This window comes from Artemia sp. Qi Xiang Cuo, chromosome 10, assembly GCF_049724085.1.
Source record: "Artemia sp. Qi Xiang Cuo chromosome 10, ASM4972408v1, whole genome shotgun sequence".
NCBI lineage: Eukaryota > Metazoa > Arthropoda > Branchiopoda > Anostraca > Artemiidae > Artemia > Artemia sp. Qi Xiang Cuo.
In genome coordinates, this window is record NC_142803.1 from 45,407,922 (window position 1) to 45,435,795 (window position 27,874).

Sequence of the window (27,874 nt, forward strand, 5' to 3'; positions counted from 1 at the left end):
CCCCCATCAAAACGCACTCAAAATCACTATAACTTTCCTGTATTAGCGACAATTCATCATCTAAAATTTCCCAAGTATTTTCTCGATTATAAGAACTATTTTGTGGAGGGATATACACAACGCCAAAAATTAATCTCTTCCCACATTTAAAACAAATACGCAGCCAAAGTAAATTTTCAGATCTACTATTAACTCTTTCATAACCATCAATAGCTGATGATTTAATCAAAACCAAAATACCACCATAATGTCTATTATTTTTTGCTGGTTTACGCACAACCTGTTCAACCAAATACCCTAGGAGAGGGGATATAGGAGAATGATCGTTCCATGTTTCAATAAACGAAATCACATCAAACGAAAGTAATTCATCATATAAATAAGGTAGCTTATCACATAGTCCTTGTATGTTCCATGACACTAAACTCAGTATATGGCTCTTTATTTCCTATGCGTCTATGCTTTCTGTCAGTGCATTAATATCACTAGTCATTTCTTGGAGTTTCTCGTTCCTGGCCTCTGTCGAAGAAAAGGCAACATGGTAATACTCACGACTGCGACTATTAATATCTGTTAGCACTCGCTGACTATTATCAACAAAACTACGGGAACAACCACTGCGAGGTCTTTTGTTAAATTCTTTTCTTGGAGAATGGTTTTCTATGGGTGCCACGTTACGAGTGTCTGTTAGATATAGGTCATTAGGGCTAATAACAGCACTAGCATGTCTTTTAGTTGCTGATACTGCCTGAGAATAGGCTGTTGATGGTATCACTGTCTCGGCATCGCTATTACTGGCATCACTATCTAGCCCCGTCGGGATAACAGCAGGGTAATTTGGGAGTCTAGCACTAGGGGGTGGACCAATATTTTTAACTGGCACCAAGTTACTTTTAACCTCAATCACAGCCTTTCCATTGTACCTGAATAGTCGGCCTTGGATAAACAGCTTGTCACCTCGGAGCTGTGCATCACGACTGTTGTTATGTGCAAGATTCATAATTTCCTTTAAGTGTTTATGGACTTCTCTTTGCTTAGCTGTGTAATCTGGGGCCACTGATAGATCTGCCTTTCTCAATAAGGAACTATTTATTAAGATGTAGTCTCTGATTTCGACCGAGTTTAGCTTCACTACTACTGGCCCTGATTTCAATCTAAAAATGTCACGTACATCACCTTGACTTATTTTGAGAGATGGCATAGCATGGTTTAATAAATCCATTTTTTCTTGCTTCACAGTATACTCGCCATGGTGTTGCGGAGTATAATTATAAATAATCAAATTTGTTCTTTTCTGCTCTGCTTTGAGCTGGTTGGCTCGTTCAGATATGATTACTAGGTCTGATTTCACATTTTCCAGCTCTTTTTTAATTTCTTCATTTGTCTCAACATTTCTAGATAGCTGTGTACTAATGTTATTCATCTGTACTTGTAAGGCAGCAATGCTATCCGAAAGTCCAGGAATTATATTGACTTTCACCAAAAGCGCTGGTAATAAATACCTTTTGAAATTTATTTCTCGCAAAAACTGGGCATTTTGCATTTTCTAAGCCTCTATTGTTTGGTTTGTCATTTTCACACTTTGGATCCTATCGATGTAAAAACGTAGTCCTTAATTTGATTTAGTATCGTAACAAAGCAATAAGTTATTTTTCTTGTTTTCGAAAAAGATATTCACAATTTTGGCACAAAGCCACACACAGGTAAAAATTGGTTACGCAAGCTGTCCAGATTTAATCCTTTATTTTATCCGATTGAATTGCTCTTAACTCTCTGAACTCTGAATCGATACTGATGGTTCTTATGGATATATGGTTCTTATGGAAGGGATGCTCGTAAAAACTTCAAAGAGGGCTCATTTGACTGGAAATTGGAATTTCTAGTTCAGTTTTTTAGAATCAAAAGAGATTGGAGGGCAACTATACTCCCCCACGCCCCTTCTTCCCCAAATACATCCGATAAAATTTTGAGATAGCAATTAAGTTAAAAATTATTCAAAAGTCAGATAACAAAAACTCAGGTGTCGACACAACCCCCCAGGGCCCGGAAGCAGGCGTTGTAAGGTATGCCCTGGGGAATATATGGTTCTTATGAAAGGGATGCTAGTATAGACTTCAGAGAGGGCTCATTTGATTGGAAATTGACAGTTCGAGCTCACTTTTTAATAATCAAAAGAGATCCGAGGGCAACTAGCCCCCCTCCCACGCCTTCTTTTACAAACCCATCTGATAAAAATTTTGAGATAGACATTTTGTTAAAAATAGTTCAAAGGTCAGATAAGAAAAACTCCGATCTCAATATAACCCCCCAGGGCCCGGGCGAAGGCGTTCTAAGTTATGCCATAAAGGCATGTATTGTTCTTATGAAAGGGATGCTCGTATAAACTTCATAGAGGGCTCATTTGATTGGTAATCGAAAGTTCTAGTTCTAGGGCCCAGGGACAGGCGTTGTAAAATACACTCTGGACCCCCAAGGCCCATGGACAGGCGTTGTACGTTATACTCTGTGCGGTATATATGTTTCTTATAGAAGGGATGCTCGTATAAGCTTCAGAGAGGGCTCATTTGATTGAAAATAGAAAGTTTTAGTTCACTTTTAAAGAGGCCGGAGGGCAATTAGCACCTCCCCCCCCCCAAACCTTTTTTCCCCAAACCCATCCGATAAAAATTTTGAAATACCCATTTTGTTAAAAATAGTTCAAACATCAGATAATAAAAACTCCGAGGTTGATACAAACCCATTTTTTCTCTTTGATATTGTTACTTTGATACCAGTTTCAACACTTTGATGAACATTTGATTTTATTTAAAAAAAAGTTTGATTTTGAAATAAGGAATTTTTAAAAACTTGAAACTTTTTGTAATCAAAAACGAACAAAAATTAATTAAAAAAAAACATTCCGAAAAAGTTTTTCAAAGAAAAGTAAAGTCCATTTTAAACTTAAGCTAAGCAGATAAAAATACCTGTTAAAATTAAAACTCAAAACGACCAGAAATTACTATTAAAGAATAAATGAAACCCAAAACGAACAGAAATTAAATAAACAATCATAGCAAAAACATACAACAAGTAATAATATAAATGAATAAATAGATCTTAAACCGAGTAATGCAATATGAAAATCAAGCTTAAAACGAAAAAAATATTTTGCTAGTTGAAGTATAAATGAATCTTAAAACGAACAGAGATTAAATAAACAATCAATGCAAACAAACATGCAATAGATATTAATGTAAATAAATAAATAAATCTTAAAACGAGTGAAACTTAAATTGAATATGCAAATCAAGCTTGAAACGAACAAAAATCATTACAAACAAGAGTTTGGGTATCTCTTCCTTCTCTCACTGTAAAAGTCTAAAACCTACTGCGTCATTGGCACTTTACTGAAAACCAGTTTTATTACAAATATTTTCTTTTGTACTTAATATTGAAGATAAACATTAAAACTATAGTGAAATTTTGAACTGATTAGCTTTCAGCAATTAATATCATTATACATCAAATATTAAGTTTAATTTATTAGTTCTTTCTAAAGTTGTTCAAGACGAATATAGTTTCACTACAAACAAAAGCTTGGATACTGCCCCCTTCCTTAACTGTAAATAAAAACCAAAAGCCTGCTGTGTCATTGGCACTTAACTGAAAACGAATTATATAACAAATATTTTATTTTCCAGTTCTTACAGGATTTAATTACAGTGAAATAAATTCTTGAACTGATGGATCTTTCAACAATTAATATCATTATATATCAAATATTCAATTTGATGTTGTTTATATTTTCCAAGACTGTTCAAGACGCATATAGTTTTCAGTAAATTAATGACGTCCGTGGTGAAACATTAAATACGGAATTTCAGCCGTGCACGAGTGAAGAAGTGCGTAAAACGGTTCAGTCACTCAAGTCTTATTCTGCCGGTGTCGATGTTTTTTTCGAGCTCTTAGAGTAATTTTAAGATATATTCTTTCCTGTCTAGTCTTTATCATTATTCCTTCCCTAGAACAGAAAAGTTTTCTGGTACAAGTTAAGGTGGCGAAGGTCATTACCCATCACAAAGGTCGTCGCAAGGCAGATATAGAAAACTGGAGACCCATATCAATTCTACCTATCTTTTCAAATATACTGGAAAATATGTAACATAAACGGCTCTATAACTTCTTTTAGATAAAAAGGCTTGTGAGTCAGACACAGTTTGGGTTTCGTAAGGGTCACTCCATGATGCACACCTTACAGCACCTGGTTCAAAGTGTTAACTGTACATTAAACTCATCTAACATACCTATGTCTATTTTCATTGACATTAGAGAAGCGTTTGACACTGTTGGCTACCAAGCACTGCTTCATCGCATGAAAAGTCTTGGAATAAATGGAGTTTGTCTAAGATACTTTGTGAGCTATCTTTACGGTAGGTCCCTTAAAGTTGTTTTAAATGATGTAGTCTCATCATCTTTTCCTGTGAGGTATGGTGTGCCTCAGGACTCAGTGCTGGGCCCTTTACTTTATCTAGTTTATGTGGAGATGATGCGCTTTTATCTGTAGATTGTATGTATTACTTACTTTGCGGATGACACCGCGCTAACAGTATTTGCAAAATCAGTTGATGACTAAATAGCAAAAGCTAATAACACTCTAAAAAGACTGGAGATGTTTACGAATTTAAGTCTGCAGTGCGTAAATGTAAAGAAGACGTTTTTACTTACATTCTGCAGAGTGGGTGATCCTGTTAATGTAAGCGGTAAAGTCCTATTGTGTGAATCGCCTGTTGTACAACTAAAGTCACTACGGTACCATGGCTTCCAAATTGATTCTAATCTTTCGTGGAAACATGATAGCGACATTATTTCCGCCAAAATTGCACATGGAGTTGGCATTCTCATAAGACTAAAGCTTATTCTGCCGGAACATACTCTTCGCACGATATATTTTGCAATAATCTACCCTTATACATCATATGGATGTGTAGTTTGGAACAGCAACTTTTATGTTAATTACAAGTGTGTGCAAATTCTACAAAATAAAGCGGCAATAATAATTGGGAAGTTAAGTACGTAAAAAAGTGAAAGACACTAGTGCATGCTTTAACTCTCTAAGGCTACTCAATGTTGGATAGATAAGGGACTATTCAAGCGGTGATGTTTGTGTTTAATTGCGTGCGTAATCTAGTAACAGAAACTTTTAGTGAGTTTTACCGTTTCAGAAGTTCTGTTCATGAGCATGATACAAGAAGATGTTGTGGTTGTGATAACTTGGTTGTGGAGATTGAAAATAGTGTGAGATCTGCCTTTACTTTGAAGTATCTTTGCCTTTCTGTATGGAATTCGCTTCCTGTGAGTGTTAGGGTGGCTGAACACCTCCCACAGTTTGAAAATAGATTAAAAGAGCATTTCTTGGGGAATTATTTTTTTTGGGGGGGGGGGGGGAGTGGGTTATAGGGCTGGAAAAAAAGAGGGTTGAAGGGCTGGGGGTGGATATAGTTGTTTTTGAATGGTGGTTGTTACCCTCGGGGCCTTTGGGGGGTGATTTTTTTTTTAAATATCATTCCTGGGCTTAGGATGCCTCTAGGAATGTTTGTGCAGGTAATCGCTACGCGTTAGCAGAAATTATCGTTTTTCCCTAGCGTAGTGATTTATATCTGTAATAGTTTGTATTTTTGTTTATTATGTTAAACAAAGTCAAATCAAGTCAAAGGTTTTTGTTTAGGTATTTTGAGTCCGTTGAATTTCGCTGCTTCAAAATACTGCCCATAATTGTATATTGTGAGTTGCATATCATACACTTTTTAACGTTTTCTTTAACGCATATTTGTTATCTTTCATTTGGATTAATTAGGCATGGAGACGGATCACGGGTATCCGTCTCAAATATCTGAAATACGAAAATAAATGGTTTTTGGACCTGCAAAAAACGAGGCTTTTAGGGATTTCTCATGCTGGGATTTCGAGGCTTTTAGGGATTTCAATGATTTTTCATTGTTAAATTAGAACAAACAGTAACTTAATGAAAAACACTGTGTTTGTATTTTAGCTATCCACGAGATAACTTTGCTTTGTCTCATGCAAGCTTTCGCTGGATTAAGTTCCATTAAAATATGTATTTCAAAGCAGAACAAAGAAAAACAAAACAAAAAGAGGCGTATCAAACTTTGACCAAAGCCTTCCCCGTGTTTTCTCCTCTCAGCATCCCAATGAAAGCTTTGGGTGTATTTTCAAATCCACAAGTTTCAGTCTCTTGATACTTAATCTTACCCTGAAAAAGAAAATATGGATGGTTCATGAGTGGAAAAGCTGAAAAATAATAAAGGCACCGAAAAAGATGGCGTTAAAGTAGAAAAGATAAAATAAAATTTTATTGTAAAGCAAGGTTTCACAAGCAAAAAGTGCCAAGCTTACGTTTTTAGGTTAACAAACAATTAACATTTGGACCGAAAACGAATATGAGAAGTCGTAGAAATTAACATAAAATCAAAGATGGGTAGAGAGTAACGTCGACTATAATTCAAATAAAAGGTATAAAACAAGTAAAAAATTAGACAAGGTCGTGGAGAGTCATTTCGATGTTCAAGTCGCGTTCAATAGCGCTAAATAGCTACGCTTACTCAAAAAGTTGTTGAAATTAATTGCAATTAACTGCAATAAGCTCTGTTGAACGCGGAAGTAGCGTTGTGCCTCTTTTGTCGTTCTCATCTTCCTGTAGTTGCATTTTCTTGTCGAGAAAAGTAACCGAAGCAATTTCTGTCATGAAAGGGGTCTGGGAAGGATACTAGAAAGGGAGGGCGCTAGCAGGAGGATATTGATTCGTTGTACTTTAAATATTGTGAACAATTTTGCTTAGTAAATTATAATTAAAAATCTATTATCACTATAGCTGTGTCTTTGTACCATTATTTCATTTATTTTAGCCACTTAATAAAATATTTAATACAATCACATAATTCTTGTCTTATACATGATTCTTGTCTTCCCTATGTGAAAGGGGCTGTCCCCTCCTCAACGTTTCGCTCTTTACGCTAAAGGTTTTTATTGTTTAAAAAAATAGAGTTGTGAGAAAGAGTGAGGCGTTGAGGAGGGAACAGCCCCTTTCATATACGGAATAATGTCTGTTCGTTTTAAGTTTTAATGTTGCTCCTTACTTTCAGTTAAAAAAAACTTGTTTTCTTTGTTTAATTTTTGAACGTTTTTGAATTAATGCAGGTTTTGATTTTGGCTCACCGTACATGAATAATTAAAACCAAATTTGCCCTTTTTTAATTTTATTTTTATTTGGTTAAATGGCTTTCTCGAACATTGTTTTAATTTTATTTACGAACGTTTTTACTAGTAATAAACATAATTAACTTACGAAATAACTTACGTAACGAAATACAATATTCATATATTTTAATACGTATATTAGGGGGTTCATCCCCTAGTCAATACCTCGTTCTTTACCCTAAAGTCCAAACTCTGTTTCAATTCTTTAAAAATGACCCCTTAATCACACAGGCCACTAATTAGAATAAATATCTCTGTTTAAAGTAATACGAAACATTTCGCTAAAATTGTAACGTATTCACAAGGGGGTAAACCAAACCATATACTTAATAATTTCTGTTCGTTTTAAGCTTTAATGCTGCTCTTTACTTTCAGTTGAAAAACTTGTTTTTTTTTAATAAGAATCTTTTTTTTTATAATGCTGGGAAATTCGGCGCCCCCTTCATAGCAATGTCCCTTCCCACCTGAAAACTTCCCCCACGTAAAGATCCTCCCACGTAACCCCCGACCTTCCCCCCTCCCCCCTCTACCAGAAAATACCCCCTGAAAACGTATGTATACTTCCCAATAACCATTGCTATATGTAAACATTGGGTGAAGTTCATAACTTTCAGCCCTTCCCCAGGGGACTTTGGGGGATCAAATCATCCTAAAAGACATAGTTATCATATTTTCGACCATGCTGAACAAAATGGCTATCTCAAAACTTTGATCGGGTGACTCTGGAAAAAAAATGAGCGTGGGACGGAGCCTTGTTGCCCTCCATTTTTTTGGTCACTTAAAAAGAGCATTAAAACTTTTAATTTCCATTCCAATGAGCCCTCCCACGATATTCTAGGACCACTGGGTCGATAAGATCACCCCTGAAAAAAGGCATCCGTGATCCTTCTTCTGGCAAAAAATACAAAATTCCACATTTTTGCAGATAGGATCTTGAAACCTCTACAGTAGGGTTCTCTGATACGCTGAATCTGATGGTGCGATTTTAATTAAGGTTCTATAACTTTTATGGGGCCTTTCCCCCTTTTTTCGAAAATAAGTCAAATTTTATCAGGCACGTAACTTTTCATGGGTAGGACTGCACTTGATGAAACTTGTATATTTAAAATCAGCATAAAAATCTGATTCTTTTGATGTATCTATTGGTATCAAAATCCGGTTTTTTAGAGTTTCGGTTACTCTTGAGCCGGGTGGCTCCTTACTTACAGTTCGTTATCACGAACTGTTTGACTATAATAATGTAACACAGCTTAATACTTCTGTGACATTACTTTGAAATCTCACCTTGTTAAAATTTATTATTTACCATGGTCGTAACCAGAAAGGGAGGATCATCCGGTTTGACCTCCCCCAGAAATTCTGTCAGACTCGTACAAAAGTGACAAAAAAAATGTAAACCAATGTTTGCAAATATACTTTCGAACAATCCTGGATATGGCTCTGATATTTAATTCTAAATTTCAGTTGCTGAATGAAATGTTTGATACAATATATGATTCTGGTCTTGCATTACTACAATATATCGTTTAATGCTGCTGTGAAACCACTTAAAATCTGAATTTGGCATAATTGGTTATTCAGTTTCAATCTTTACATTTCCCAAGTCATATTTGACATATTTTATTATTACAAAAATTGGCACTACTGTAAAAAAAAAAAAAAAAAAAAAAAAAAAAAAAAAAAAACGAAAACAACCTAACAGATACACCATGCGACGAAAATGGACAGAAGAATGGAAAGATTAAAAAAGTCAAGTTAAATTATTGTTCAGCTGTTAAAAAGAAACTAAATCATCCATCAAATTCAAAGCAGTTGCACATCAAAATAGAGTTAGGTCAATAATATAAAGTCAGAATTTTGTTATTTTATTATGTATTTATATTGAGTAGCTAAGCAGTGCATTTAGTAAAAGAAAGTATGAAAAAATACAGCCTTACTTTTTATTTGTAGTATTTAACCGGGAATTTTGGAAACACTGATCCTACTATTTAAGTACTTAAGTTGCTGGTCAACTGTTGCTGTTAATCAGTTATCTTGATCAATAGTCAGCAACTACAGTATATTCCTGTGTTTTAAAATAATTAATTTTAAACCTAACCTGAGTAGTCAAATAAATCAGCAGTAGAAACTATAATCAAATAAATTTCTATCAAGCTCACCTCTTGAATCCATTGTGCCATCTGTTCTAAGCCTTCCTGCCATCTATTTACCCACCTTGAAACGAGAAATCCTTCCATTTTTAATTCCTTAAAGACCATGGGAGGTTGGACAGCCGGAACTAAAACAAAGTTAACAGTTAAACTATTACAAAGAACAGGATACAAAAGACAAGATTAAAAAAAGTTCTGCATTAAGAGTATTTGAACTGTTAGCATGAACATTTTGAATAATTTTTTCACTTCTTAAATAACGTTGGTAGAGCTGAACACTTGGCGTTTAAATAACGTTAACGGCTAAGCGACAAAAAAAAAACAAGCAAAGAAATAAGAACTATAGAGATTAACACTATTGAAAGAAAGAAGTTTTTGCACTGACAATATTTGAATCGTTCAAAGTACCAGATGCACTTACAAGTTCATTGAAGAGAACCAAAAAACTAAGTTCAAACAGACCAATTAGAGGTTGAGCAGCTGGAATCGAAATAAAGTTAACAGTCAAGTGATGGGGATAAGAAGACAAAAAACCAAGAAGAAAGAACTACAAACTTAATGCTATTGAAAAAAGACGAAGTTTCTGTACTGATGGTATTTGAGCTGTTCACAGGGTCATTCTGACTAAGTTAATAAAGGAAGGGTATGCGCAAGCATAGGATAACTATTCCCCCCAGTCCCCCATTGCAATTTCCGGGTAAATGGCCTTGAAAAGGAGATCCGTACCACCGGCAGGGAGTGCTTTTTTTTAGTAAAATGAAAAACATAATTTACAAAGATCATTGGAAATTAACTGAAACTGAATAAAGGTAGCTGTCTCCAGCACTGAAATAAAGCTAAAGATTAAGCGATGGTAGTAAGAATTCACAAAATCGGAAGAACTACAAAATTTTAACATGAAAAATGAAGGCTCTGGCACTATTTGAACTATGTAAGATTAGATAGTTTCATAAAAGAGAGAGCAGACAAATCTAAAAAGAAGACTAATCGGGTTCTGTCGGGCTTTATTGCATCAATAATCTAGTGGAGTGATTATCCAAAATTTACTTGTGTTATGTGCTTGAGCGAACAGGATATTATTCGGCCCGTTCTGGTCTTATTCAAATTGGTTTCTTCGAAAAAAAAGTTGCAGTTCGATGGTCTTGATTCTTTTAAGTCTTTTATTGATTTAACAATCAAATTTTATTGATAAAAATAGGTATTTTTGGCGTTCTTTAAGCTTTGTCTGTTAAAAAATTGTCATCCTTACTTTTAGAGGATATTTTTTTTTAATACATAGAGTTAAGAACAAACCAAGCGTTTTGAGCCAAACCCTGTAAAAATACACAAAGCCTAATATTCAAAATTCTCTCTTAGAAAGACTAGTTTACTTTTGAGATATTTTAAAGGAGGAGTTTGAGAGTTTGGGGTTGCGATGATAAATTTGTAAATTAACGTTAACAAGATAAAATATTTAAATTAGGAATAAAAATGACAAACAAAATAAACCAAAGTAAAGGTTACCATGAAAAAATGGAAAAGTTTCAGGGATAATAGGTTGACAAAAATAATGCTTTCTGGCAATCCAGGTATGGTTTTGCGAATACGAAATGATTTAAAGGAAGCTTCATGGGAGGCTTTATTTAAAGGTTGCTTCATGATGGGGAGCAAGACCGTATCCAGGGGGAGGAGTCATGTTTTTGACCCCCCCCTCCCAAAAAAATATGCAACTCGTAAATACGTAACAAAAATGCATATAAACAAATTTTTTATGCATTAAAAAATTGTAACCTCCCTCCGAGAAAAATACCCCCTCTCCGAACAAAAATCCTGGATACACCCTTGATGGGGAGTAAAAAGTGAAGCTCTGAACGGAGTGAATTGCACAGCTCTGATGATCATAGGCCTACGCTTAAGTTTATTGGTATGCCTCAAGTAATGATATTAGTAATTAAAAAAAAAAAAATTAAAAGTAGTTTTCAGAAATTGTATCATTTTTCCTTCATGTTTCATTTGGGAATTTTCTTCCAATGAGCATGGGAATGTCGTACGGATACCTGGTGTTTTTCTTGCGTTGGTAAACAATTTTGTACATTTGTAATATTTCTGAAATGTAGCAATTCTGCAGACGAAAATAGTGGAGTTTTACAAACCCAGATGCTGCGTTTCATATACACAGATCTATGTATCACAAGTGGGATTTGATGATCATAGGTGGCTTGTTTTTGCGATAAGCTGTCAGTAGTACAGCTATAGAAGTGGGAACAAATGAGTTGACCAAAGACAAGGCTGCTTGCTCAACTGACAGAATAAATTGGGAATAAATCATGATTATTGGGATAAAATCTTGTAAAATGATTATCAATATCAGTCCAAAATTACATGGCCTGCAGCGGATGGAAAGTAGAGAGAGCTTGATTGCCTTAGCATTTGCTTTCTAAAAAATTCTACATTTCATCAAAATGAATATTTTAAAAGAATCCATCCTTTCTAAATTCATGGAAGAGGACCTTGTGACCAACCTCCTATATGACTACTCAGTCGCAAATCCAGTCTTGAATATTAAAGAATATAACATTATTTGAAAAAAGTGAAAAAAAATACAAAATTGCAATTTTCAGACCATTTAATTATTGTCTCTAGCTATTGTTATAGTTGTTATCGATAAGCTTAAATCGGTAAAAAAAAAGAAAGAAAAACGTGATTCTGTACTTTCACTCTCCTACCATAAACCAGAGTTTTAAGATTTTAGCTACTTCCTCACGCACGCACAGAATAACGAGGTTTGTCCATGGTCATAAAAATTCCAGTATTACTTCTCTCAAAGGAAACGGTTTATATTTCCAAATGGAGTCAAAACAGAAACGTCTTCCGCTGGCTATGACTTTGATACAGAGTTACGAAATTCAGAGCGCCGTTGGCAATAGGGCGTCATTCTAGTGGTATAAATTGACGGTACTTATGCTTTATTTGGTACCCGTGCGATATATTGTGCTAAATGAAACTATTCAAACGGGTATCTGTCAATAGAGAATTCGATCGCAAACCGTGGTTTTTCATTGCGTTTATAATATTTAAACTTTAGGTTTTTGGGGTTTAGGGAAAAAAAGGTATCTAGGTTACGTCAGGTTACGTATCTAATATATGATATGCTTTACCCCCCTCCACCCACATAATGTGCAAAAAAATAGCCCAAATTTGTTTGTAAACTATTATATTTTCATCATTTTTTGTTTTATTTCATTAGCATTAACCAAATTTGACTTTTCGCGTGCGTACCAGCTAATCCATAAGTACCAATTGACTTAGGTAAGTGAAGAGGTAAGAGGCCAAGTGTCAGAACAAAACCCATTAAAAACAAGTTTGAAATGCGCGTAGTAATGATGACTCATTGAAAATTTTGGGAATCTGAGAATTTCAGTGACATTCTAATTTTTTTTTTCAAATCAAGACTTTTTTGAAAAATGAAAAAATTCTTTGAATATAAAAAACTCATTAACAAAAAACTGTTTTTTTTAATGGAAATAAAGAGCGAAGACGAAACTTAAAACGAACAAAAATGATTGCTTCGCAGTTTATGCAAAATACACATAAGTTCAAACAAACTGACACATGATGTTTCCCTAAATTTATAGAAATTTGAAAAACTAGTCCTTTACTGAAAACTGATCTTACTTAACGTTTTGAGAGAATTGAAATTGTATACTAAATCTACTGATTTCAAGGACAGCAAAAGACAGCTGAGAGCCTTACCAATTAGTCTTATATATTCTACAGGGCCTTAGGGACTTTTATGGACCTAATCATGATTCACTGCGTCAATTTTGTGGTTCCTTTTCCCTGTTGTATGTGTATATATCCCCTTGATACCCGCCCCTTTAGTTACGATAGAATCTTGTCTCGTTCTATATCTGTTAGGATTCTCATGTTTTAGTAATCGTCATGCCCAAGTTGATTCCCCCCGCCCCCGCAAATTAAGAACACTATTTGTAACAGCGTTAAACATTAATCGTAATCCAGATAATTAAACATTCCTACAACAAACCTTCGTTTGCCTTCCTTCTGAATGAAACCGTTTTGTCATAATTGACCCTTAGACAATTGTTAATTATTTTATTTCCAGAAGTTTCCTCCGGCCTTGTCAAAGGAAAAGCTGTCAACCGGTAAAAATCCCACAATAAATATTTACACTTCCGGATGCTCTACCATTCAAAAAGAGTAAGCTAAACTGAAGAATATATGCAAGAAGACTCTAATTAAATTAGAAACGTATATAAAATAAGACTAGAGTACATGAGCGATTCAGAAACCCATGAAACCGACAGAGGAAAGTATTCAAAAAGTCTGCTGATTTGATTCTTACTAACCCTTGATCCAGTGTAATGTCTAACGAATAGAGAGCATGTATGATTTGAAAGCATTCGAGAGAGCTTTCGACGAAAGAGTGTCCAAGTGAAAAAGAAGGACGGTAAGCTCCCTCATTTTTGGGACAATCTTAGAGGGGAATTTATTGTGCAGGAAAAATACACCTACATGAGGGGGAAAGAGAGAGGAAATTTAGGGGTTATAGTGTATACCCAGTCCCTTGTTCGATGTGTGGGGAAGACGATGAAGATATTTTTCATTTTTGGGGAATTGTAAAAATTGGCGGATCCGAGAAATTAGTGTTTTTTGTTAGTGTTGGCAGATAGAAGATGGGTGGAAGGGATTGTAGCATCACGAGTTAAAATGACATTAAGGAATCTGGCTAAGTATGCTGATGAAGGGCTGATACATCGTGAAAGATGTATCTCTTTATAAATATTAATCAAAAAAACTTTTTCCATATATTAAGTTTTTCAAAGAAAAGTAAAGAACTCCATTAAACAAAAATGAGCAAAAATCAAATCAAATAACCTACCAACCGTGAAACTGCCACAAATCAGCATCGATAAATAAATGAAACCCAAAACGAACAGAAGTTACAATAAATAACCGAATCAAACTCAAAACGAGCAGAAATTAATATAAGTTGGGCTCGAAACCCCTATGCCTTCCCAAGGCCAGAACATAATGTGCACTTTACTGAAAAAATATAAATGTTTTTACTTTTATAACTTTATTAAATCAAATAATATTAACATTTTCATTACTAAATTTCAGTATATGCATATTAAACTGTAAATAAAAGTTCAAATAGGGATAAAATCCTTTTAATAGACAGTGATGATGATAACAGTGATAGAAATTCACAAAAATACCAGATATTTCGGTCACATATACAGTGACCGTCATCAGTAGTAAAACTAAAAAGTTTTACTTTTTAGTAAAAGTAAAACTTTTTAGTTTTACTACTGATGACGGTCACTGTATATGTGACCGAAATATCTGGTATTTTTGTGAATTTCTATCACTGTTATCATCATCACTGTCTACTAAAAGGATTTTATCCCTAATTGAACTTTTATTTATCGTCATGGAAAGGCAGTGTGGTCTCCGAAATTATCTACGGTATATTAAACTGACAATGCACATTCATTTGTATTTTTTTTTAGTAAAGTGTAAATTATAATCTGGTCTTGGGAAGGCATACGGTAGGGGGTTTTGAGCCCAACTTATGTTAATTTCTGCTCGTTTTGAGTTTGACTCGGTTATCTATTGTAATTTCTGTTCGTTTTGGGGTTCATTTATTTATCGATGCTGATTTGTGGTAGTTTCACGCTTGGTAGATTAATTTATTTTATTTTTGCTCATTTTTTGTTTAATGAAGTTCTTTACTTTTCTTTGAAAAACATATTTTGTGGAAACAGTTTTTTTTTAATTAATTTCTGTTCTTTTTATACTGACATAGTCTTTTCAGGGAAAAAGAAAATACTTTAAATCTTTTCGTTTTTTTAAGACTTTATAGTTTGGCCTGCTATTTGTATGCTGGAGAAAAGTTTTCAGCAATTTTTAACAACATAAACCTTTAAAAAATCTGGACACAAATAATAGTAATTTTTAGTTTAGTGTTATACCTCCTCTAGTTGATCTGAAATGGAAAACTTGATACCATTCGCAAAAAAATCAGTTTACTGTCTTTGATAGCTTGGATACACTTACGCTATTTTGATTTGGTTAAATTCTAAGAGGAGAAGTAGCCCAAAAAGTTTGAACATAATACCCTCAGTCGTTCTTGGGATACTGCTGAGATGCCTTATCGGGAATTAGCAGTAACACAGTGCATTTTGATTTAAAGGCAACATTTGGCTTTTAAACATGAAGGGAAAACGGAAGGGTGGACGTGGGATGGGGATTAGTCACCCTCCAATCACTTTCAACTATTAAAAAGGGCATCAGCCCTTTCTATTTTCAATCTATTTTCTTCGAAAAGGGCATAAGCCCTTTTCGAAGGTCCTACGACAACTCCTTTGACACGAAGTGCCCTGGTCTAAAAAAAAAAAAAAAAAAAAAAAAAAAAAAAAAAAAAAAAAAAACATTATACCCACATCGATCTTAACTATAAAAACGTCAAGGCTTCCAATCACTTTCGACTATTAAAAGGGCACTAGGCCTTTCGATTTCAAATCGAATGAGCCCTTTTTGAGTTTCTACGACAACGCTTTCTAAAAACAGCTTATATCCCCCCAAGGCATAAATTACAACCCTTACCCTAAGGACTGTTAGGGCGGTTGTCATCCTCTAAAACCTAATTTCCAGAACTTTCAACTACATTGAACAAAACGGATATCTCAAAATTTTTATTGTTTGACCTTGGTGAAATGTTGGGCGTGAAAGGGGTGTTATATTCTTTCCAGACACTTTTGACGATTAAAAAAGGCTCTATCCATTTCCATTTCCACTCGAATGAGCACTTTTTGAAGTTTCTACGACAACACTTTATATAAAAACCTTATATGCCCCTAGGGCATAACTTACAACCCTTGCCCTGAGGTCTGTGAGGGGGGGGGTTTCATCCTAAAAGACCTAATTTACAGAACTTAAAACTACGTTGAATAAAATGGCTATCTCAAAATTTTGATTGGATGTGTTTGGGGAAAAGGTGGGCGTGAGAGGGGGGTTAGTTACCCTCCAATCACTTTCGACTTTTAAAAAGGGCACTAGCCCTTTGAATTTCCAATCGAATTATGATTTTTTTAAGTTTCTACAACAACGCCTTCTATAAAAACCTTATATGCCCCCGTTTATAACTTACAACCTTGCCCTGAAGGCTGTGCCAAAAACAGGAGGGCTGTCCTCTCCAAAAACATAATTTCTATCTGAAAATCAACTACGCTGAACAAAATGGCTATCTCAAAATTTTGTAGGCTTGGAAGGGATGTTAGTTGCCTTCCAATCACTTTCGACTATAAAAAAGGGCACAAGCCACTCCGATTTCCAATTGAATGAGCCCTTTTCGAAGTTTTTACGACAACTTCGTCGATATAACGTTTCCGGCTCTAAAGGAAAAAAGAATAATAAATAATACAATGTTTCAACATTGGTCTTATATCCCCTCAGGGCATAAATTAAAACCCTTGCCCTGAGGGTTTTGGGGGAGTGTCCTCCTCAACAAGATATTTTCTATCTAGAAATAAACTACACTGAACAAAATGGCTGTCTCAAAATTTTGATTGGATGTGTTTGGGGGAATTATGGGCAGGGGGGGGGGGCTAGTTGCCCTCCAATCACTTTCGACTATTAAAAAGGGCACTAGCCAATCCAATTTACAATCGAATGAGCGCTTTTCGAAGTTTCTACGACAACTTTTTCGATACGAAGTGCCCTGGTCTAAGACCAGGAAAAAAAAAAAATTATACATTGTGCCCACATCGTTCTTTACTTAGGCAGCGCTATTGCGCTGCCTATGGTTTTCGTGAAGGTTCATATACAAGTACGTTTTTTTTAATTTATTTGTGTTTTTTCGTTGGCTTTGTTATGTTTATGTTCTGTTTTTCTTTCCTATGGTCCGATGGTTTTTTTGGAAATGCATACATACATACACCTACATGGGCCGTTTCATTCCCACAGCATTGTTTTGCAAAAGTCAAATTTTAGCTATATAAGAGGATACCTGGAAACATCTGAAATATACTAACAGGGCAAGCAAGGACGCATTCAGATTTTTTTGGGAGGGGTCCTATTTTGTGTTGGGGAGGGGGGGGGGTAACAAAAACTTAAAAAAAAGCACAATTAATTTGTTTATTTGTATTTTGCTATTTTTTACGAGTCGGTCAGAAAGTCGGGGGGGGGGGCAAACCTGGTAAACCCCTAGATACGGCCTTGATGGGAAGATAGGCTTGTCTGTTTTTAGGGATACTCTCAACACTCTATTTAAAAGTTGTACTCATTTAGTTCGGTTAAAAGTATCGAGAATGTTGAGGAATCAAAGAATTGGAGAAGAAATTTCCGCGTCTTTTCCAAGGAGCACTTCCACTTCGTTAATGATATTTCATACTCATTCCCATATAAAGCACGACCACTGCCAAATCCTAATAATTCGCTATTAGTTTCCCTCTTCGGGTTCGCGGGGTATACCCGCTTCTTTGTTCTGTTTTCTTTTTCAAGCATCTTCGTGATTTTTTTTTCCATCTTGCTTTTCAAATCAGCCGCACTTCCACTGCATTAACAGTATGGAATACAGAAAGATTTAAACTTATTTTAGATAAAATGATATTTTTTCAAACGAAAATAAAGAGTAACATTACAACTTAGGACGAATTAGAAATTATTTCGTAGATGAGAAAGGGCTTCCCTCTCCTATTTTTTTTAATGCTTTATTGAAAACATTTGTGAGTGTAGCAAATATAGCTAATGGCGGATTGCAAGTATTTTATTTACCAATTGCCTTTAAAAGATTTGAACTTAAAACTCATTGTTTAAAGCAAATGTATATCAATAAGCTCTACCATTCTTGATGCATTGTGAAAGGTACTTTTTGTCCCACTCCGATTGTCCTTGTGTTTTAGTAATAATTCTTAAAGTATCGGGGTCAAACTTCAGCACAAATAGAGGGGCGGAGGAGGGGGGAGGCCCACTCTTATACTAAATAGTTTCTGTTCTTTTTAAGTTTTAATGTCTATAGTTTTATTCGTTTAAGATTTTTAAGTCATTTTAAGTTCAAGTTATTTCTCATATCACACCAGGGGTGTATACAGGTTGTTTTTGGGTGGGGGGCTATTAAAGAACTTTTCCAGTTTTTATTTACAAAAAAATTAAAAAACCGCATCAAAATTTACTTAATTTCACATTTGTTACGTTTACCCCCTACCCCCCACGGATAAGGCCTTGTATTATACCCAGACCTATCCAAGATAAGACGCGGGCTTTAAAATACATTAAAATCTTTGACACTTTAAAGCCTAACATAAGTCTCTCTGCAGAGGTTTTGAATGACAATATTTTCTCCAGTTACAGCTCAGGAAAAGGAGAGGGTTCTTGTAGCCACACCCTATTTATTATGATTTAAGCTCATTTCTTTGTCTCTTTCTCGGCATTATTATTAGCTTTAACCCATTTCATAGGCAATATAAAAACCAGGAATTATTCTTACAAACACTTAAAGAGGATTTCATTAAAGGCACTCAATTGGAATTTTGTTTTGGGGAGTCATCACACAATAAAGCTTATTTTGTTTCATATTTAGGGGAGGAGGACTAGGTCCCCAGCTCAGAGGTAAAATAATTCGACCTCTTTATCCAAACAAGTATCACTATTATGACAGCTTAACGTTTATTCTTTTTATCCCAGATAAGTCATAAGTCGTTGAAAAAAAAAACCACTTTACTCTTTGAGGACTCCTGTCTACTTGTTATTTGTTTGTATTCAAGGAATGTACACATGAAAGCCTGAAATCATGGTTGCAGCAGTAGCTGCAACCTAATAAAGAGCGAACCACAGCCCATAATAACCGAAAGTTAAAAAACGCGTTTTGAAAAAAAATGTCTAGTAAAAAAAAATGCCATCTGATACTTATTTACGAATGATGACCATTTTTCGGGTTCATCATAAAACTAAAAGTTTATCGCGAAAAATTTGTTATGGCAGTTTCAAAAAAGCCAGAAATCCCCCCAAAATGGCGTCAGATCCCCGCCGAAATGAAAAGTGTACCATTGGAATCAGCATGGCTGAAACCTTGAAATGGGGAATCACAGTTCCCCACCTTAAACAGCAAGGAAAATCACTTTTTTTTGGCATTGGTGGCGCTGATGTCTCCTTTTTTTTCTTTTTTTTCAGGGCTAGCGGGTTACCAGAACATCATCGAGAGATGATTAACGGCTCATTTAAAAGCTATTATGTAGGTGTTTTTTTTTTTTTTTTTTTTTATATAAATTCCACCACCTGTAAGTGCCATTTGGCACTTTTTATGCCATTTCTCAAGGGGTGGAGCTAGCGGGTTACCAGAACATCGTAGATAGATGTTTAATAGCTCAAATAAAAGCTACTGCTTATGTCCAAGTTCTTTTTATAAGCTTCACTATCTGCAAGTGCCAAATGGCACTAAAACCGACACATTCGGTTCAATGTCTCAAGTGAAAGAGCTGGGGCTGGTGGGCTACCAGAACTTCTTAGAGAGATGTTTAATGGCTCATTTGAAAGCTATTGCTCATATCTAAGCGCTTTTTATCAATTCTACCATCTGTAGGTGCCATATAGCACTAAAAACGGCACATCTGGTGCCGCTTCTTAAGTGGAAAAACTTGAAAATATAAAACGGTACCATTGTATCTACGTGCTTTACCAAAAAAGCGCTAGTTTTTATGTATATATGTTAGTTAGGCTATGTAGTAATAGTTTTTGTTCGATTTAAGTTTCAACTTAAATCGCTCTTTACTTCCCTTAGAAAAACTTTGTTTTTTTTAATTAATCAGGAAAGAGATCATAAATTTGGAATCATCTCCTTTACTTAGAAGAGGCTTAGATACGATTCTGTTTAAATGGGTGTCTAACTCAACTTAGAGTCAAGACAAGACTAAGATATGACTCTTTACACAGATATTGTTTATTTAAAAAATAAACTATTTTGGGCTCAACAAATTGTTGAGCCCAAAACGAAAGGGAATATCTCCTTATTTTTTTATTACTATTTGTTTTAGATGAGTTAGGCAATGAGACAAGCTTCTTCAGTAGATCTTTAACCACTGGTCACATTTGCAGGGGCATATTTACTTCACAGAGGAAGAAGAATAAGCAGCCATGACTAAGAGAAAGCTTTTTCAGTACTAACTGCATTCATATGAAATAATTGTAAAAGGAAAACCCATTTACCGAAATAAATTTCAAGCCAGGAAGAACCCCTTTTCGAACTCCCCGCCTAGTTACTCCAGTTGTTCATTAGGTTGTGTAGAAAATGATTTATTAAACCACACTGACTTTCCATTCATAATTATAATCAAATGGAAATATACTTTTATTTAAGACAGTTAAACAAATTAATATATAGGCAACTAATAAAAGCCTGGACTTTTCGTTTCCATGTCCAGAAGCCTTTATTAACGGAAAAGGAAGAAAATCTGGACTAAACAGCTCAAACAAATAGGAAAATAACACAAGACAGGGGCTTGATTGGCTATGGGGTAGGGGGTGGGGCAACTGCCCCTCCTAGACCTCGCTCCCCAGACCCCAGTTTGCCCCCCGGCTGAAATTTAGTTTCTTCCAAAATCGTGTCAAAACTAAGATAAACCTGCATAATTCAAGCATCAACAGAAACAGATCAGTTCTTTAGTAGCCTACTTATTTACCTTTATAGTACTATAAGTTACCTTTATACTTTATAGTACTTTTAAAGAACCAAATAGTGCCTTTATGGTTACCAAACGGCTTATTTTTTTAGTTTTTACTGTCATTTTCACGTGATTTGGTAAAATAGACTCCAACTTTGCCCCCCCCCCAGGATTTTGACGGAATTAAGCCTCTGGATAAAGACTTTAAAAAAACGTTTTACAATCTTTTCCCATAGTCGGGTAGCGTTTTTTCTACTCTAAACGTTATTTTTTGGATGTTTCAAATGTTTAGTTTAGTTTTTATTCTTTTGATAAACATTTCCGGAGGCGAAGATTTTTTTATGACAATTTTCATGGCACAAGGCTGCCAAAAATTTATGGCCTGATTTGCCCCTAATCAACCATTCACCTAGGTTTTCTCCATAGATTTATATTTGTTGAATTTCTTTTTACAGAAATCAACAGATGGGAATTCAGGGATAATGTCCCCAAGGAAACCATTTAAATAGAAATGTAACGTTTTACAAAGCAGTTTTTCAGTACTCAGAATGGCGTGTATCCTCTTGTTTATAATCTGACTATACAATGTTTCTGCATATTTGCCATATTGGCATGACAAACGGCAGTACAAGTAGATCTAAACGTTGAAGGAAGACGTACTACTCGTCTAACTCAGCTACAATAACTACAATAGCTACGATAGCTACAATCTAGCAAATAGGGATCCACGGCCTATAGTAACCGACAGTTTAAGAACACGTTAAAAAAAAAAAGAAAAAAAAGGGGAATTGCGAAAAATGGTGTCGGATCAAAATGAAAAATTTAACATTGGAATCGCTATGGTTAAAAACCCTTTGTAGAAACTCCCTATATTGAGCAACAAGGAAAAACATTTTTTTCGCATGAGAAGCACTGATATGTCTCCTTGTTTTCCTAGGGTTGATCGTATCAAAGAGATGATACGGATTTGAAAGAAAATTACCATATGTAGTGCTCTTTTTAAGTAAAAAAGGGATCAAGCAAAAGCCAGAAAATGGAAATTTTAAGATGGCCATTCAATTTTTCATGGTCTAAAACCTAAACAGCATGTTTTGAGCCTACAATCTTGACAAACAACCTCAAAGTGGCATTTTCTGCCATTTTGGGCCATTAAGCAGCCACATTTTCCCAAAAAGGGTCAAAATGCCAGATAATGGAGAATCTATGACAGTTTATTAATTTGTCATGAACTAAAACCGTAACTAAAAAGTTTTGTGCCTTCATCTTGAAAAACAACTTTAAAGTACGACGTGAATACTGCAGTGAGGTCTGGTTTTATTCATAAATCGTCAGCTGGTAATGACCTGAATTTTGCAGTGATTCAGTAGCGGTTCTGGTCTCTCTTGCGCCCGGGGCAAAATCTTGATTAGCCCCCCCCCTGTCTCCCACAAAATTTTCAACTCAAGTTTTAAGGAAATTCCCTTTAATTAACAATTTTTTTTAGATTTATTACTTAAATTATTTAACCATTATTAATTATTTTAATTAATATTATTTAACAGCTTAACTATTATTGTTTGATTATTTTACTTATTTTCATTTCATTAATTAATTAATAAATTTATTAATTATTTTCATTTATAACTGCGCCCTCTACTTTATTTTAATGAAAATAAACTTCCGAAATCACAAACTGATTATAACCATTAAATTATTCGTTTGAAAATTTGCCTCCCTAAAATTTCCACACCTGGTCCAAGTCCCCCCTATCCCCCCCCCTAAAAAACACCTCTGCCAAGCTTTTTGATAAATTATCAGTACACGATGACCTTTATAGATACCGTAGCAACAGAGATTGTACCATAGCAAAGTGGTGTTTTCTGTCACTTATTCCACAAAACATCAATATTTGCCTATAGAGCCAATAGGTAATTTTAAGATAGCCAATCGATATATCATCGTCTAAAACCCTCAAACTGAGGTTTTGATCCCTTTGTCATGTAAAAGGAAGAAAAACGCTTCTTTTGCATGATTAGCATGCTTCTTATTGTTTATTTCTTATTTTTTTTTCTTTGCCAGGGATAGCAGGTTACAACCTGATCCCAGAGAGATATTTAATCGCTCATTTGAAAGCAACTGCACTTTTCTATATGCCTCATAAGTTTTTCTCAATATCGTGAAGTGCTATTCGGCACCTTTTGGAATGGAAGGGCTAGAATACATAACAATAGTACCATTATTATCTCCAAGGTAGAAAATCCTTAGCTGGAGGTTTAAAATACCCCCTCTTGTATAGTCCCCTCCCGGCCTCCTTAGTAACCAAAAACCAAAAATACATTATGAAAAAAATGCATAATAAAAACAAATGTCATTTAATTATTTTTATTTTCAAGAAACTAATTGAATATTTTTAATGCGCAAATTTCCAAAGATACCAGTGATAAAATAACATCGGACTCTTTGGTTATCTGACGAAGTTTCCTCATATCTTCTGGAAAGGTTTAAGAGAGGTAGGAAGTAAAAAATATATATTTAGTGTTGTATTTTAACAAAAAATTATATTGAATTGTTTAGTTTCACTGCATGAATTTAAACGGAGATCTTTTTTGTAAGCTTTATTGTATATGTTTATAAAAATGAATTGTATATGCTCGTATATTGTATATACGAGCAAAAATGAATTTAAAAAATAACAGTTTCTCTTACAGAAGAAAAGATTGAAGCTGAAACTAAAAAAGAACAAAGATTACTGGGTCGTGATATTTTCCAATACCCGTAGAATTTTAAAAACTAGCGCTTTACTAACTGAGGTTGCTTGATTTTTTTTTTAGAGAATAACAACTATAACGTAAGCTATCGATATCATGACTGGTGAAAGATTCTTTAGAGACTTATAGATTCATTTTTGTGACCCTAAGGAATATTATGATCCTATGAGAAGTTTCCGTTTTTTAAATCAGTTTTGCGTTTTAGTCAAGCGCAAGTTTTTTGAATTCTACAAGTACTAGAAAATGTCGTGAATAATTTTATTTAGTAGATACATCTTTGCGTAATCTGCGTTACAATAAATTTGTTTGTTTAAGCTCCAACTTCACTCTTTGCTTCCGTAAGAAAAATTTTATGTTGTTTTAAATGAATAGTAACAAAAGCCTGCACAAATCATTATTGCATTGTGATTTTCGGACATTATCACTCCCAGATTTGGCAGATACAACACTGACCCTTTCAGGGCACTAATTTGATTCAATGTCGGGGAGCATATTCTGAGAATTTTCAACTCTTTCTCTTAGAAGATCCAAATAACGAAAAGCTTAATTAGGGTTAATTTAGGAGTATTCGGGAAAAATTTTCTCACAGCATACAACTTTTTTTCACTTTTTCAATAATTCACGATTGATTTTAAAGAAGTCACACATTCTAAGATCTGAAGAGAAAAGTGACCACTGTCAAAATAAAAAAAAATTGCACAGCCGAGGTATATTCATAGCGAAGCTTTACAATTTCGACTGGGAAAAACGTATTAGCACTTCTAGCACATAGCAACCTAACCTGCATGTTTTTATACCAAAACCACCAAAAAGAGCATTTTTTTTCTCATTTAAAACCTGGAATATAAAAAGGTTTCTATGAAAATCTAAAACATTACTTTCTTTCTCTAGTAAAATTGCGGAAATGTTAGACATGTATTTTCGAACAGGGTAGGACGATATAAGTATTTTGGATTTCATGAGAGGAGTTTCTGACCTGTAACCCCTAACTTCCCTCTTAAGGCTATATAAGGACTGCCTTAGTGCAAAATCGCATAACCGGTATGGTTATGCATCTAAGCTGCTAGTCCCTTAAAACCCAATATTTCTGCTGAGGATGACTCAACAAATCGTCAAACGTTTCATGTTTTATACCTTTTTCAGAGCTCTCGAGATATGATTTGTTCTGCCATTTAAGCTAATTTAAGCGGAAATTTCTTGGAACTTTTCGCTAATAGTTTCTAGTCAAGTATCAAGTTGCAATGACGAAGCATCGTAAAATCAAAAGTTAACATTTAGCATAACACACGAGGTTTTCTGGCTGCGTTTAGATGAGAGTTCCACGTGTGGTACTAATTAAGTAGATTTTGTTATTACATTGTCAACAGCGTTAATAATACAGACATAAAAAAAGAAAACAAAGGGTATGCAATTTCACTCGAAGCATAGTTAGAGAACGATTCCAAAGGCTTTGGAAATTTCAGGAACCAATATTAAAAACAAAGAAACCATCAAAATATTCCCCCCCCCCCACACACACACACACGACTATGAGGCCTTTACTACTTAGATTTTAATAAACTGAACATGCAGCGATATTTTCAAGGGAAGAAAAGAGACATGGCGTGTCTAAAAAAACACAAGATTTTCACCCCCCCCACCCGAAATTATATGTAAAGTTTTACACCTTTATATAAAATTTCAGCTTTAATCATGTATTTTTGCTTATCCAAATCTTACACACGGACGTAAAACCAAATGCAGGTTCGAGTCACTTGAGAGCGGAAAAAAGCAGTAAAGGAGACTCCAAGCCAGATACATCGGCGACAGTTCGTATAGCGTAGTCAGGGAGTGTTTCGAAGGAAATCACTCCCTCCCCTCGCCATCAAAATGCAAAAATATAAGACAAATACAAAAAATATACAGATTTCCCCAACAATTTCTTTTTTTTAGTTGAACCATTTCATATCCTAAAAGTCCAGTTCCATTTTATTTTAGTGTTCAAAAAAGTATATTTCTTGAAGTCACCGAAAGTTGTTCAAAAAGAGACAGATTTTCCTAAGATTTTTTTTTTAATTTCTATCAATTTCTACCGCTTTTTTTCGAATTTTTTCTTTTTTTTGCAATCAGGCTTGGACGCATCGGAGCGCATTTAGGCCAAATTCACCTCCCTATAAATTTGGTATGATATAAATTTGCTATAAATTTGGTATAAATTTGGTATCAAAAATTCAATTTATTTTCAGTTGAATTTACAAAAGCACGAGTCTTTTCTAAATTTTTTTGATCGAAAAATAAAGCCTATTCTAGGCCTGGGCAGGGGGAGGGGCTGCCCCCAAGTTTTTCCGACATTAAATTATTTTTTCCTTTTTTGCACTCCTATTAAGGTATATCCCCCTCCCCCTGATTATGAGGCTTAAAAATGCCACTGATCAATTCCTTAAACTCTGCAAAATAACTACTTTTTAACATCTCAAAATCAAAGACCCAACAAATTTTCAACTTTTTCTAGACAGATATACAGCCCCCAAAGTGCTGAGTTGCCACCACACAATAAGTTAGTGATTTTAGACTCCCATCAACTCTATTCTTTTTCAAAGCTGATTTTTGTACATGCGTTTCGCAGCAGTTTCTAGTTAAACTTATCTGGAGCCATAAGTTCCAATACATTTAGGCCAAATTTCAAAAATTTAAGTTATTACTATTTAATCCGCCAAGGCTTTGAGCTCGAATTTTGACACATTTAAGTTTGATTAAATTAAAAAACTAATTAAACTTAATGAAAATTTAACTGATTCTTTTTTTTAGTTAAAGAGCAGTTTTAAAACAAAGACCTACTAATGGAACTAGGCATTCAAGCAGTTCAAACTAATTTAAATAATCCTGTGATGGGCATTTTTAACCCTTTTTTTGTAAAACTTCTTTTCTATGTAAAAAAGAAACCACCTGGCATTGATATATTAACGGAACAGCCAAATTGTTGATCTAGTATTGAGCCGACTTACAAATTGCTGTCCTGCGACAAAATTAGCCTAAAACAAAAGAAAGAAGATGAAATTTTAATTAGTACGTCGTAAGATCGGAGCATTTCAATGAGAGAAATTAAAACACTTCCTCTAGAAATGTGGAAGGCGATTTTTATAACTTGTAAATTGGCTTATAGGGACCTCAGGACAGCTTTTCAGCGGGAAGAAACTACTTCGAAAAAGGATTGGTAGATGGATAAAAAAGCAAATATTTTAAATTTTAACTTGAAAAGGCTATTTTGATGCTTCAAAACTATTCTTTTACACTTCGCACACTTTTGCCCCCCCCCCTTCTCAGTAAGTTTATCTCAAGTCAGGTGAGCTGAAAATTAATAACAAATATACAAAGGGTACATGAAAGCTGACGAAAAGTTTGCTGATTTTGTAGAAACAAACCAAATGAAAACATGACTTTTGACAATGGTTTTGTGTTCAATAGACAAGCTTCTGATAACAAAAGATCGTAAAGTACACTGTTGCTTTGACATTATTTTCGAGAAGTAGCGGTAAATTCCTTCGGCCACCAAACTGCACTTTCTTGAAAAACATTATCTCATTTCACTAAACTCCTTCAGTGCCATAATAGAACACAATTAAGCTCTAGGTTCTCATAAACTTCATGAAAAGATTCACAATCCCACATTTACCAGTTTTAAATATCTTGCTAATTTTAATACCAGAACCGCAGAGCATTTCAGAACTATCTCGCTGCTTTTATATCCCAGGAGCCTACAACTATAAAGAACAAAGTTCCGAAACTACACTAATGACACTTTCTGTGGTTTAAGAATTTCCAGGCAAAACGTGCAGGGATTGCTTATATATATATATATATATATATATATATATATATATATATATATATATATATATATATATATAATATAAATATATATATATATATATATATATATATATATATATATATATATATATATATATATATATATATATATATATATATATATATATATATATATATACACACACGGGTAGGTAAACACACATTGAACAAGAATGGATCAATCAGGTAAAGGAGAAAAAGACTTATATAGCCG

The 27,874-nt window shown here is 34.5% G+C and overlaps 1 protein-coding gene across 1 annotated transcript in view; it reads right to left on the bottom strand.

Moving 5' to 3' along the window:
- Positions 1-6,080: 6,080 nt before the first annotated feature.
- Positions 6,081-27,874, bottom strand: part of LOC148947814 (prostaglandin reductase 1-like) — a 135,807-nt gene continuing 114,013 nt past the window's right edge. Inside the window, exons 7-8 of the mRNA XM_089095460.1 lie at positions 9,414-9,532; positions 6,081-6,250 (exon numbers count right to left, since the gene is read on the bottom strand). Coding sequence (XP_088951586.1) covers positions 6,140-6,250; positions 9,414-9,532 — 230 coding nt within the window. The 3' untranslated portion in view covers positions 6,081-6,139. The remainder of the gene's footprint in view (positions 6,251-9,413; positions 9,533-27,874) is intronic.